We start from the raw sequence: 13,512 nt of genomic DNA on the forward strand, positions 1-13,512 counted from the left end.
TGTGGCAACAAATTTAAATGAAATTCATCCGATTTTAAAACGGACGGAAAAAAACGGATGCAAATCGGGTCCAAATCGGCCGGTAAAAACGGCAACTCGGCCCGGAACGGAATCGGAACGGATGCAAACCGGCCGGGAAAATCTGCCAAAAACGGCCGATTTTCCCGGCCGACACTCGGACCCTGTCGTGTGAATGAGGCCTAAGAATCAGCGAGAAAAACCCAACTCATTTACTGCTGCATAAAATCCTAGGCACATGGGGAAACAATATAAGCCATAGCAGGCACGTCATGGACGCTATATTATAGACCTGGAATCTGTCACTGCATACAGCCAAAAAGCAAAAGAATGACTTCCAAAACTTCTATTGGAAATAAGAATTCAAAACTATTTCTCAGCTGAATGCAGTTCAAGAACTTCTGTTTGTGTGAAACAACAACTGATGAAGAACTAGATTGGATTGTATCAGACAAGAACAGACAGGAGCACAGGAATTGTAAAAAATACAATGTATGATGTATTAAAATGAAAAAAGGAGAAATAAAATGTCTAACACCAGAAAATGACATTCATGAAACAGTCCGCCTGAGGTATGAACTCATTTTTTTTTACATGGGAACAGTAAAAATAGTTTGATAGAAAATGCTTTAAAAGTTATACAATGCCAATATACAAATATTAAAAATCATTTTTATTCTATTTGAGTGCTTAATACCATACAAAAATGTATAAACATATTGTACATTAATTTGAGAAATATCACATTCTTAGACTCGTGGTGCGGACACCTTCTGGTAAGGTGGTATAGTAAAACGCACTATACGCAACCTGCTCAAGGCAGGACCAAACATTAAAATTCATACAAATTTGTTCAGCCCAGATCCCACAGGGCAATGATGTTCACTTGCTACGCGTTGTTTTCCAAGTGACACCGTAACAAAGTCCATTACATCCACAAAGATTCCGGCACGGACCGTAAGCTGCCATTATGTTGAGTTTCTAGCAGGCATTTATTTTCTCAGCATGGTGTGGTCGGAGGACTACCAGGTGGGGAGCCACAACCCAAAAGCCGATTAGACATGTGTCCATTCTCCTGAGCAACACGCTGGGTGTAGAATAAAATATAAGCTTGTGCCTTGCAGACCTCTTCAACTGTGCAAGCGTACAACTTGGAGTCGTTACAATGTACCCAGAACCCTGATAGACAAAAGAGAAATTGACATTTATCACTGCAATAAAAAGGCTATGTAATTTATACATATATTTTATAACCCAAACTGAACGTACATGGTTACGACAGCATCAAAATAGGTCAGGTTGTAGTCCAGTCAGGGGTCTACACAGTAATCATAGGGCCCCAAGGACCCCTTTCAAATTAAAGGGATTGTCCCAGGATTAACATTTATCAGCTATCCACAGGATTGGTAATAAATATCTGATCACTGGGGTCCTCACTATTGGGACCCTCATCCTCTGCTCCTAATTACTTTTTTGATTTTTCACTCCCTGCCTTCCAAGAGCCATAACCATTTTATTTTCCCATCAATAGAGTTGTGTGAGGGCTTATTTTTTGCGGGACCAGTTGTAGTTTCTATTGGCTGCATTTAAGGGTAGGAACACACAGTGCATGTTCAGGGTGGAGGCGCTGCGTCAAGCTGTGCAGCGTATCCGTCCTGAACACCGCAGGCATTGCCGCCTGAAAAATCAATGTGTTTTGTTTCACCACATTCTGAGTGCCCTAGCTTTTTTTTATTTTTCCGTGGATTGAGTGGTGAGAGGGCTTATTTTTTGCAGAGCGAGCTGTAGTTTTTTTTTTTTGTACATAAAACTTTGATTACTTATTAAGGCTGGGTTCACACGACCTATTTTCAGACGTAAACGAGGCGTATTATGCCTCGTTTTACGCCTGAAAATAGGGCTACAATATGTCGGCAAACATCTGCCCATTCATTTGAATGGGTTTGCCGACGTATTGTGCAGACGACCTGTAATTTACGAGTCGTCGTTTGACAGCTAACGACGACGCGTAAATTGACTGCCTCGGCAAAGAAGTGCAGGACACTTCTTTGCAACGTAATTTGAGCCGTTCTTCATTGAACTCAATGAAGCACAGCTCAAGATTTACGAGCGTCTCAGATGGCTCGCAAAATGCGAGGAGCATTTACGTGTGAAACGAGGCAGCTGTAAACAGTCTGTCTTTTCACACGTAAATGCCTCTCATCGTGTGAACATACCCTAAGAGCTTTTTTGAGAGCTAAGTTGACCAACCAACAGCAATTTTGGCGGTTTGATCTTTTTATTTTTTACGGCATTCGCCGTGCATATTAAATAACGCTATATTGTAATAGTTTAGACTTTCACGGACGCAGCAATACCAATTTTGTTAACTTTTTCACATTACTTTATAGGAAAATTGGAAAAGGTTTTTGTTTTTTTTTACCAGTAATAAAACCTTATTTCCCTTTTTTTTTTTATTAATTTTTTTACACATTCTATTAGTTGCCTTGGGGGACTTGAACCAGCAATTGTTGGATCGCTGGTACAATACACTGCAATACGAATGTATTGCAGTGTATAGTCATTTTTCCAGGCTTCTGTTAAAGGGGTTTTCTGACAACTGATGACCTGAATGACATGATCGGTGCGCGTCTGACATCCGGACCCCACACCGATCCGCCACTCCTGCTGCCTCTATGCACCGGATATTTTGAACAGTATGCAGTAGTTACAGCCGGAAGCAGATGGCTCCGACCACTGCACAGCGGCCGTTCGGCAGAACTGCAGCCCTGCTCCTATACACTCGAATAGGAGTAGAGCTGCAGCTTGGCCGCTATTCTTTGACTGGAGCCATCTTCTTCCAGCAACATCGTCCAGTGCCCGGAGGCAGCCAGAGTGGCGGATCGGTGCGGGGTCTGGGTGTCGGACACGCACTGATCATATACTGATGACCTATCTGGTGGATAGGTCATCTGTTGTCAGAACGTGGAAAACCACTTTAAGCCCTGCCACAGGCAGGGCTTACCAGAGGCAGAGTGAAGGCAGTCCCAGGGGCCTTCGTTAGACACCCGCAGTGTATGGATCGCGTGAGTGTGCTCCATGCATCACCCCCCACATCAGGACGTAATGGCACGTCGAGGTGCGCGAAGGGGGTTAAGCTTCCTGGGTTATGGTGAACTTCAAAATCCAGGTGAAATTTTTTACTGTAATACAAGGAAACACATCTGTATGTCAAAGGTTCATTAAACTCATGGTGTATGTAATTGGATTTTTTTCAATGTGCTTATGATGAACACCTCTACCTAAAAACAAAGAATGCATGATTTAAAGAGAAGCGGTCAGCTCCTGACATTTCTATCTTAGTAAATACTTGTATTCCTTATGAAATAACAATTCTGGAGCAGCTTTTCTTAGAGCTCTGCATTGTGCTATTCCTAATTGAAATGTATAAATAAAAAGACAACGGAGTTATCATTGGCAAGAAAGAGAAAGGTCCAGCGATGTGTGGTATAAGTGGGGGAAACTCCGTTTCCACTTTATTGAAAAAAATATCGACATACAAATGATCCAACGAAGTAACGGAAAACACCAGGAGGATAACAAGGTGGTAAGAAATGGCAAGAAATGGAGCCTACGCGTTTCAAGCACTGGCTGTGCTCTTAATCATGGCTAAGACCATGTGCTCTTGCCATTTCTTACCACCTTGTTATCCTCCTGGTGTTTTCCGTTACTTCGTTGGATCATTTGTATGTCGATATTTTTTTCAATAAAGTGGAAACGGAGTTTCCCCCACTTATACCACACATCGCTGGACCTTTCTCTTTCTTGCTACTGCTCCCTGCCGTGAGCCGTCGCGGTTGATCCGGGCGATATCGAACACAGGAGTGTGAAGCTGGTGAGCTGGAGGTTTCCTCCCATCCCTTTTTCCCTGCTATTATTACTGGAGTTATCATTGCCCTTGCCAAAGGGGCCTGTCCCTACACATTCTGGCATTGTCAGCATTGGACAGTCAGTCTGTGGTGTTTCCCATTGGAAATTTGTCCCTTCAATTTATTCATAAATTTCTAGGAGGAATAACAGAGGAACAGCACAATGCAGACTTCTAAGAAAAGATGCTCCAGAATTTTTATATAATGGGGAATGCAAGTATTTACTAAACTAGACATGTCAGGAGAGCGAACAGTCTTCTTTAAGGCATACTCCCTTCCAAACCTAGGATGGATGTCGACCTGTGTTTATGGTCTGTAAAAAAATAGAATGACAGAATCAAACATCAAATTCCCCATGTTCACTTCATGATTTGGAATTCTTATGTACGGTACTATTTAATGACCATTTACTACCATGCTTTTTTGAGAAAGTCCATTGCGTCAGGCAACAGTATTTGATCAACATACGTCCAAATACCAGACATTTAGCTTATACAACATGAAATTAAGCCGGGGGGGGGTTATGGGGTTAAAAGGTCTTCTAGTCTTGTGCTTTGGACGCCATCAAGTCCATTATCATACAGGGCTTGACCTGAGAAACATCCAGTCATCAAGAATACCCGAGTTTTACAGTGTATAACTCAATACGACCACACACTATAATAGACTATAAAAACGGCTATAAAAGGACTACCCGGGACTGGTGACGTTACCAAAGTGCTTGCATCTTTTTAACAATGTTTGCTAGTTTCCAATACTGGGGAGGGAACATAATATGAACAGACTTGCTTGAAGTTTGAAATACATAGAGGCTTTCCCACAGACATCAGACAAGGTTCCAGGGTGATGGCCATGAAAGCAATCATGTCATTGTATGTAGAGCATACACTAGAAGATACAGATATGTGAATGTAAAGCACGCACATTATTAGTCTTTATAGAAGATGAAATACAGAGCACATTCACTACCTCCTTCTGGGTTGTGGCAGAAGGCTGTATAATGCCCAGAACCAAATCCCTTCCCATGATGCATCACTACAGCCGACAAATCATAAATGAAAGAATCCAGCTTTAGGTTTGCAGTAGAATCTCTGCAGCAATATGGCTCCATGTTTAGCATCTGATCAAACTGGACATGCACCCCGATTTTCTCACGATGATTGCGACCAGACCACCTAAAGAAAAGAAAATCACAATGTCATTTGTGTTGCTCTGTATACCTTACATTTTGTATCATACCCAAAACTACAAAAGGTCTAGCATGGACCGGAGAACAGAGGCAATAAAACATGTATTATGCTTGTTGTCAATGTATTCTATTACCTGAACCTTTTGAGATGCAGTCTCAGAACTTGAGGTAGTCTACACACCATCAGTTGCTTCTGGGCTTCTGTAAGGATAACTGGTTTTGATGAGAATTTCCTGCGTTTTGCTGCAAATTACATGAAATATGTTCATAATTTTATGTTGCTTTCCATATGGAAGAAAACTTTCCTTCCCAAATCCTACATAGTTGTTAATAGGAGATGAACATATAACAGTAAGCAAAAAAATAAGGATGCCGCTTTATTCTTTGATGAGGCAGCAACTATGACTGCCATCCCTCCAGCTACGGACATGGCATTAACTGCATCATCATTTATACAGTCACCCGCAGTACAATAGATACCAGTAATCTCAGTGCCGGCTCCCTCAGGTGGCTCAGACCACGGAAACGTGGCTTTTTAGTAAGCGCTGAATATTTACAAGAATATTGTAACCAAGTGGATGGACTTAACCCTTTTCCCCACTTTCATAACACCGGTTTTTAAAAGTATATTACTTTCCCGATCTACGTTCTCTGTAGGGCACCTACAGTGCCTTGCGTCTTTATTCACCCCTCTTTTGCGGCAATGACACATGCAAGGTATGTCTCTATTAGCTTAGCACAGCCAGATACTGGGAATTGTGCCCATTCTTCCAGGTAATACTACTTCAATTCAGTCATGTGAGATGGGTTGCCTTAATGCACAGCCGTCTTCAAGTCATGTCACAGATTCTCAATTAGTCTGGGCTTGACTGGGTCATTCCAAGACAATTGAATGTTTCCCCTTTAAATACTCTGGTGAAGCTTTACCATTATGTATCATTGTCCTGCTTGTTCCCAGTCCCAAATCTGACAAACAGACTGGTTCCCTCAAGAATTGCCCAGTATTCACTGCCATCCATCTCTCATTCAATCCGGACTAGTTTTCCAGTCCCTGCCTCCCCAGCATGATGATGCCAGCTCCATGCTTCACTGTGGGAATAACGTTTTTGGGGTGATCGGAAAAGTTGGGTTTTCGTCACACAGCGTTCCAATCAAGGCCGAAAAGTTGAAATTTAAGTTCAATCTCATCTGACCAGAGAGCATCTTCCATGTGTTTGGGGAGTCTGCCACATGCTGTTTGGCGAACTCAAAACGTGTATTCTTAGGCCATGTTCGCACAGAGTTTTTTGCAGGCAGAAAAATCTGCCTCACAATTCATTTTTCGCTGCGTTTTTCGCTAGCGGTAATTGAGCGCCGCGGGCAAAACAACGCTTTCTCTGCCTCCCACTGATTTCAATGGGAGGTCAGAGATGGAAATGTGGGAAGAAAGAGCATGTTAACACTATTAATTCTTTATGATGGACTTATGCAGCTGTGTGACATTAAAGGGGTTTTCCCACGAGGGACATTTATGGCATATCCATAGGATATCCAAGAAATAAAGTATTTTATAGTATAAATACTAAATAAAGTATTTAAAAAGACGTGTGCTGCTGTTCAACCATGCTTTTTCTGAGGATATCCACAGGATATGTCATAAATGTCAGATAGATGCGGGTCTCACTTCTTGGACCCGCACTTATCTCTAGAACCTGCCCCCTAAACCCTGTTCCTACCTCTTTCTGCTCTTGCTGCCTCACGGACACTTCCTGACTTTATGGTCGGGAGTTACGAAAACAGCGTAGCTCGCCGATTCCGTAACAACCGTTCAGTTCTATGGGGCTTACGGAAACAGCGCAGCTCAGCGAGCTATGCCGTTTTCACCTTCATGGTCAGAAATCAACCGACACACAAAGAGCACTTTCATTCAGCTGATTGGCGGGGTTGCCGGCAGTCAGCCCTCCACAGATCTGATATTGATAAACTACACTAAGGATGGACGGCCATCAATATAAAAATGTTCGGAGATCCCCTTTAACAGATGGCAAAACAGGTAGCTATTACCGGTAGATTTCTATTTTAGGTGCAAATGCTCTTTAATGATGGAGCTACATTTCAGTCGCAGGTTACACTATGGAATGAAGATGACAGAAAATAAAAGAATAAATCACAACATCTATAGTATGTGCCTGGGACAGCATGTGTTGCAGAAGGTTAAGAACAGAATATTCTTGTGAATACATACTGCATCTACTCACTGTTGCACTGATCACAGGCGTAGATCTTCCCTTCTAATGCCTCAGTCTCTGTGAACTTAGCCAGCATCTCAGTCAATAGGCAAGGTCGCTGGGAGGCAGTCTCCTTGCCATTGCAGTGGTACCTCTCCGGAAACTCCAGTGACAAATCCCAGAAGGGTTCTATTGTATTAGACTTATTATCACAGGCAAGACAAGTTACCTAGGGAAAAAATTATATATATATATTTTTTTATGTCATAGAACAAATAGTACATATCTCATGTATTTGATTTTAGTTCCATTAATTATATTTAAAGAGAACCGGACATGTCTTTTAGTAAATACTAGTGTCCCCCATGAAATAGCAATTCTTAAGCATCTATGCTTATAACTCTGAGTTGTGCCGTTCCTCTGTTATTCATCCTGAAAATGTCTGCATAATTAGAAAAATGGTTGTTACTAGTTGGGGGCGTGTCTGTAGACAAACGGTCAGCACTGATTGGACATGGTCAGAGTGAGACTGTGTAGGGACACGGCCCCTCTGACAAAGGAAATGGTAACACCGAGTTGTTAATTTATTCATACATTTCCAGGAGGAACACCACAATGCAGAGTTCTGAAAAAATATGCTCCAGAATTGTTATTTCATGGGAAATATAAGTATTTACTAAAACAGACATGTCAAGAGAACCGACATGTCCTCTTTAAATTCTATAGAAGAGAAATTATTATTTATTTTTTTACATGTTGTAGATATTTTTATTTTTTATTTCTAAGTTTACCCTGGGGGCGGCAATATTGGTGATACACATTTCCTTTCAGCATTATCTGTATAGACCGTACAGAAGAGTATTCCTTATGGCAGCTGAACTTAAAGGGGTAGTGCACTATCGGACAACGGATGACCTATCCACCGGATAGGTCATCAGTATATCATCCGTACGGGTCCGACACCCGGACCCCGCACTGTTAAGCTGCTCCGGCTGCCTCCGGGGACCAGACGTACATGCCGGAAGCAGATGGCTCCTGCCACTCAAAAGCGGCAGAGCTGCAGCTCTGCTCCTATTCAAGTGAATAGGAGCAGAGCTGCAGCACGGCTGCTATGCTATGTATGGAGCCAACTGCTTCCGGCTCCGTACAGAGCATAATGGACAACAACATCCTGTGCCCGGAGGGGCTTAACGGTGCGGGGTCTGGGTGTCGGACCCACACCCATGATATACTGATGACCTATCCGGTGGATAGGTCATCAGTTGTCCGGTAGGTCAATTGATATTAAGAGGTACGTCAAAGACTATAATGCTGGGTTCACACGCTGTGGTACTATACACACACATTAAACAGGATTTAAATAGTATGTCAGATGTTATTTTCTAATAATACATTCCCTTTAAACTCCTGACAGGTCTGTACCCAATATCACTCTGAAGCTGTCCGATCAGAGTGGACAATTCTACATTGTGCTGACGTAGTGTGATCGTGCAGTATCATATATATTTTCGAAAGTTTGTTTGAAGCCCTATTTTTCATTGGTTTAAAATGGATCATACCAACAGGATGTGCCAAGGGGGAAGTGGTCTTTTTCCTACATAATATTGATGGTTATGAATTCTTTCTATCATCTCCAACCTCTAATAACACACACTTATGTACCATTTATTATTATTATTATTATTATTATTATTATTATAAGCGGGGCACACATTGCGGTTATCGCATACACCACTACACGCATTCACTTTCCCTGTAGCTGCATCGTTCCTGTTATTGGACTGGAGGTGTCCGGCGCTCGTCGTACTGCGCATGCGCAGGGAGCCGCGCCGTGTTTATCCTGGTGTCGGCCCCGGCGCATGCGCACTGGTAGCCACGGGAGGTGTGGTGCTTGGTCCTGCCCCCGGCCGTCGCACTGTGCATGTATGGAGGGCCACGATGTGGGGCGGCCCTGGCGCAGGCGCGTTGTGCACGGGCGGGGGGGGGGTGTCCTTGTGCTGCACTAGGCGTGCGCGGAGTCTCGCGTCAATTAAACATGGCGCCGGTGTCTGATGCATGCGCATGGCGCTCTGACGGACGCCAGCTATACCGTAAGTCAATCTCCCGAGTAACTCCGGGTATAAAAGCTAGGTTATAACATTCTGAGATACCGTTCTTTTCCTGTATGTGAGCTTCAATAAGGAAGAAAGATGCTAATGGGACAGTAAGAGAATGATGTCGGGAGGCACAACACTGACAGGAGGTGGCTTGTAGGGACTCTGTCAATTAACCCCTAAAGGGGTAATCCCACCCACAGGATAGGTGAAAAGTGTTTGATCGCTGGTGAACCCACAGATCAAAAGAACAGAGGTCCCGAACATGAACGGAGTGGCTGTCATTATATTCTAAGAGCCATAACTTTACATTTTTCCGCCAATGCAGCTGTATAAGCCTTTTTTTTCAGGATGACTTGAAGTTTTTATTGGTAACATTTACATACGACCTTGTTTGCTCTTTATCACATTTTTTTTATAAGACAGGACAGGAATTCTGCCATTGTTTTTCATTACATTTTTGACGTCTATCACCATGCGGGTTAAATAACGTAATAGTTTTATAGTTGGGTCGTTACGGATGCGGCAATACCAATTATATGCAGACTTCACTTTTTTTTTTTTTTTTATTAATTTTTTTTTTAATAATGAAGTCTTTTATAAGGGGGGAAAAGTGTGTTTTTCCATTTTTTTCTACACAGTGTATCCGTCCCGTGGCAACCCGGCCTTAGAATTTAAAATGCACCAGAATTCTGGCTCAAATTGAGCCAGAACTCAGGCATACATGCCGTGTGCCAAATTTATTAACAGTTTTAGACACCCTTTTTGCATATGCTCAACAAAAAGGCGTGGCTTACAGGAGAACAAAGTGGTCTATCAAATGTGGCGTGGCAACATGCTCCAAAAACATGCCACGATTCTGGTGCAGAAAACTAGCGTTAACTAAGCTAACGTATAGGTGCTATAAGAGAAGTGTCCAGCATGTCTACCTAGATCTGCCAAATTTATCATACAGCATGCACCATTATCGTAAATTTGACAAATCTTCTGACTGCCTTGTCTAAGTTTACAGTCTAAAACTAGGATAGTATGGGTATGTCCACAAGTAGCGGAAACACTGCAGATTTTTCGTAACTGATTTTTATTGTGGAAAAACCACAGCGTACTACAGTAGCAGCAGAGTGGATGAGATTTGAAAAAAATCTCATCCACACGCTGTGTAAAAAATCTGCCCAAAAAAAACACGTACATAAATTCACCTGCGGTGCAGTTTTTTAATTCACAACATGTCAGTTTATGCTTCGGAATCGCAGCGTTCCCGCCGGACTATACTTCTTCGTTCAGGTCGGCCTCCTGGAATGACAGGCTGCAGCGGTCATATGGGATGAAATATCCCAGGAGGCCGGGGTGCATGGACAACACAGGGACGGGCCACCATGACTACAGAGTAAATATAAACTTTTTTCACCTCTGTTTTCCACAGCTGATTTTCCACCTGAAAAACTGCACCAGAATTTACTTTTATGCAGCGTATCCACCCTGTGTGAACATGACCTTCTAGTAAATCTGACCCAATTTGTTTTTCTGTTGCTGCATTCCAAGACCCACAACATTTTTATATTTCACTTTGATGGAGCTCTTTGAGGGCTTGTTTTTTGTGAGTAGTTATTTTTTTGCCACCAACTTGGGGTAAATGAAACGTTTTGATAGCTTTTTTTGTTGGTATACAGCATGCAGGATAAAATAACGTTAATTTAATATTTTGGGACGTTACGAATTCGCCAATACAAACTATGTTGTTTTTTGTTGTTTTTTTTTCCATAAAAAAACATTTAAGAGAAAATGTGTTTGTTTTTGTTTTTTTTCTTTTTACTTGGGATCTCTTTTCCATTACACTTTATGAAATTTTATTTCCCACATTTATTAGTCCAACAAGGGACATACGATCGTTTGATTGCTTGCATAAAACACTGCACTATGTATGTAGTGCAGTGTATTATGCAGAAGCGGGGCCCTAAAAGGAGTACAAAGATGGTATACCTGGGGACCTACATTATGCAGGGCAGATCCGGCGGACATCCCATACCAGTGACATCTATAATCAGCCGCAGTGACAAAGGCCGTGGGTCGGCCAAAACGTCCCTATCAAGTAGCTTACTACTTCAATACCACCATTTTGTTGCAATAAAACTTAAATATAGTTTGCATCTGGATCTCTTTTGTACTTGTGTGTGCTGGGGTTACATTTCTTTACATTATGCCCCTGGTTCCCATGAAACCAATCGACCCCCCAAAAACTCATCCTCCCTCTGAAACCACTTCAAAGCTGTGATCGCTATCGACCACAGCATCTAAGTGGTTAAGTAGCTGGGATCCTGGCTGTCATTGGACAGTCAAGCACCTGAGCTCGGCTTCTGCTGCAGTGTCGTAAATAGGCATATGCATCAGAATAAAGCCCCTTCGTGATCGCTGGAAGAGGCGTATTGACAATCACGAAGGTGTTAATGAATTTGCATACTTGGTCTCAAAAGTCAAATAAATAGTAATACGCTAGCGTCACAATGCGGAGTCCTAAGGAAAGGTCAGCCGGTATTGTGGGTACAAGTATGTATTCATATGGGTTTGCCAGAACTTTTGCATTGATCAATATTGATAAATATATATATATATATATATATATATATTTTTTATTATTTTTTTTTTTAAGAGATAACTAGGAACAGAACTACAAGAGTAAAAAAGGTTCCTAAATGTACATACACATGGCCATATTATGGCTTTGAGACCAGATCCATAATAAAGCGCTAATGTAGCTCCTAATGTTTCTAATTCATACATATATAAAGTCAAACAAAAAACATTGTGTGCCGTTTTGTCCCCTAGAAGCAACGCTATATAAAAAACATCAGATTGCCACTAGACAGAAATCAGTAGGACCCACTTTGCAGCTGCAGAAATTTTTTTCTTCAATTCATAGAAACCAGGAATAGATCTCCGGTAACAAATGTGCCTAGAATAGCATTGCTGCCGCCTAACGCTTTTGCCTTTTTATCTATTAACGTCTACGGAAGTTCTTATAGCCTAGCTATTCAAGTCAAACTGGCTTCCAGAGTGATCTAATGTCTTCTAAACTCCAGTATTTTGTCCACCCCTGTGCTACACAAACCTACGGGCAAATGTATCCAATTTCACACAGATGTCATCCAGAAAGTGTATGCTGTAGAAGTAAGAAGGTGTTCACACATACATGTGTCGGACACTGAGCATAGTTGAGAAACAGACCATCACATCTAAAAAACAGGACCGTGTTTTTGTTTTTCCTTGCAAATCTACATGTGGTTCCTGATGCAGCAAGAAAATTAAAGCAGTTTCCCTCTGAAAAATACAAAAAGAGGTTCAATATGTAAAAACTTTACATTCATTTGGTCTCATTTTTTGTTGTCCCCCCCCCCCCCACTGAATTAACTTTGGAGCCCCCAGGGGTAAGGAGCGGTGTGGTCTGGACCTCACTGTGTGAGGGGCATTTTAGAATTGCCCAGTGAACTACCTGCCTCATCTGGCTACATATATTACTGCACCAAACAAATGCCACGCGGATGCCTTATCTGTACCCGCCTAATGCCCGAGCTACACTGATGACTCCTTTCTGTAAAGTCATATTGATGCAAGAACCACAAGAAGAGACGTTCAACGGATATCATCTAGGAGGACACAATCCATAAGTGCAGGAGCTTCTTGTGAAAGCAATTCCCATACATCAAGGTTCAAGCCATAGAGGACTGCTGGATGAGCACAGAAAGTAGGATTTAGGGACAAGTCACACTGAATTGCTTTACTCTTAGGCTGGGTTCACACGAGCACATTAACGTCCGTAATGGACGGACGTATTTCGGCCGGAAGTCCCGGACCGAACTCAGTGCAGGGAGCCTGACTCCTAGCATCATAGTTATGTACGACGCTAGGAGTCCCTGCCTCTCCGTGGAACTACTGTCCCGTACTGAAAACATGATTACAGTACGGGACAGTTGTCCTGCAGAGAGGCAGGGACTCCTAGCGTCGTACATAACTATGATGCTAGGAGCCCGGCTCCCTGCACTGAGTTCGGTCCGGGACTTCCGGCCGAAATACGTCCGTCCATTACGGACGTTAATGTGCTC

At 42.4% G+C, this 13,512-nt stretch overlaps 1 protein-coding gene across 1 annotated transcript in view; it reads right to left on the reverse strand.

Annotated features, from left to right (window-relative positions):
* Positions 1-562: 562 nt before the first annotated feature.
* The window catches only part of USP44 (ubiquitin specific peptidase 44), a 34,895-nt gene continuing 21,945 nt past the window's right edge, over positions 563-13,512 (reverse strand). Inside the window, exons 3-6 of the mRNA XM_075856855.1 lie at positions 7,353-7,551; positions 5,250-5,358; positions 4,896-5,101; positions 563-1,197 (exon numbers count right to left, since the gene is read on the reverse strand). Of these exons, the coding sequence (XP_075712970.1) occupies positions 1,019-1,197; positions 4,896-5,101; positions 5,250-5,358; positions 7,353-7,551 (693 nt within the window). The 3' untranslated portion in view covers positions 563-1,018. The remainder of the gene's footprint in view (positions 1,198-4,895; positions 5,102-5,249; positions 5,359-7,352; positions 7,552-13,512) is intronic.

The sequence above is a fragment of the Rhinoderma darwinii genome, chromosome 3, assembly GCF_050947455.1.
Source record: "Rhinoderma darwinii isolate aRhiDar2 chromosome 3, aRhiDar2.hap1, whole genome shotgun sequence".
NCBI classification, from domain to species: domain Eukaryota; kingdom Metazoa; phylum Chordata; class Amphibia; order Anura; family Rhinodermatidae; genus Rhinoderma; species Rhinoderma darwinii.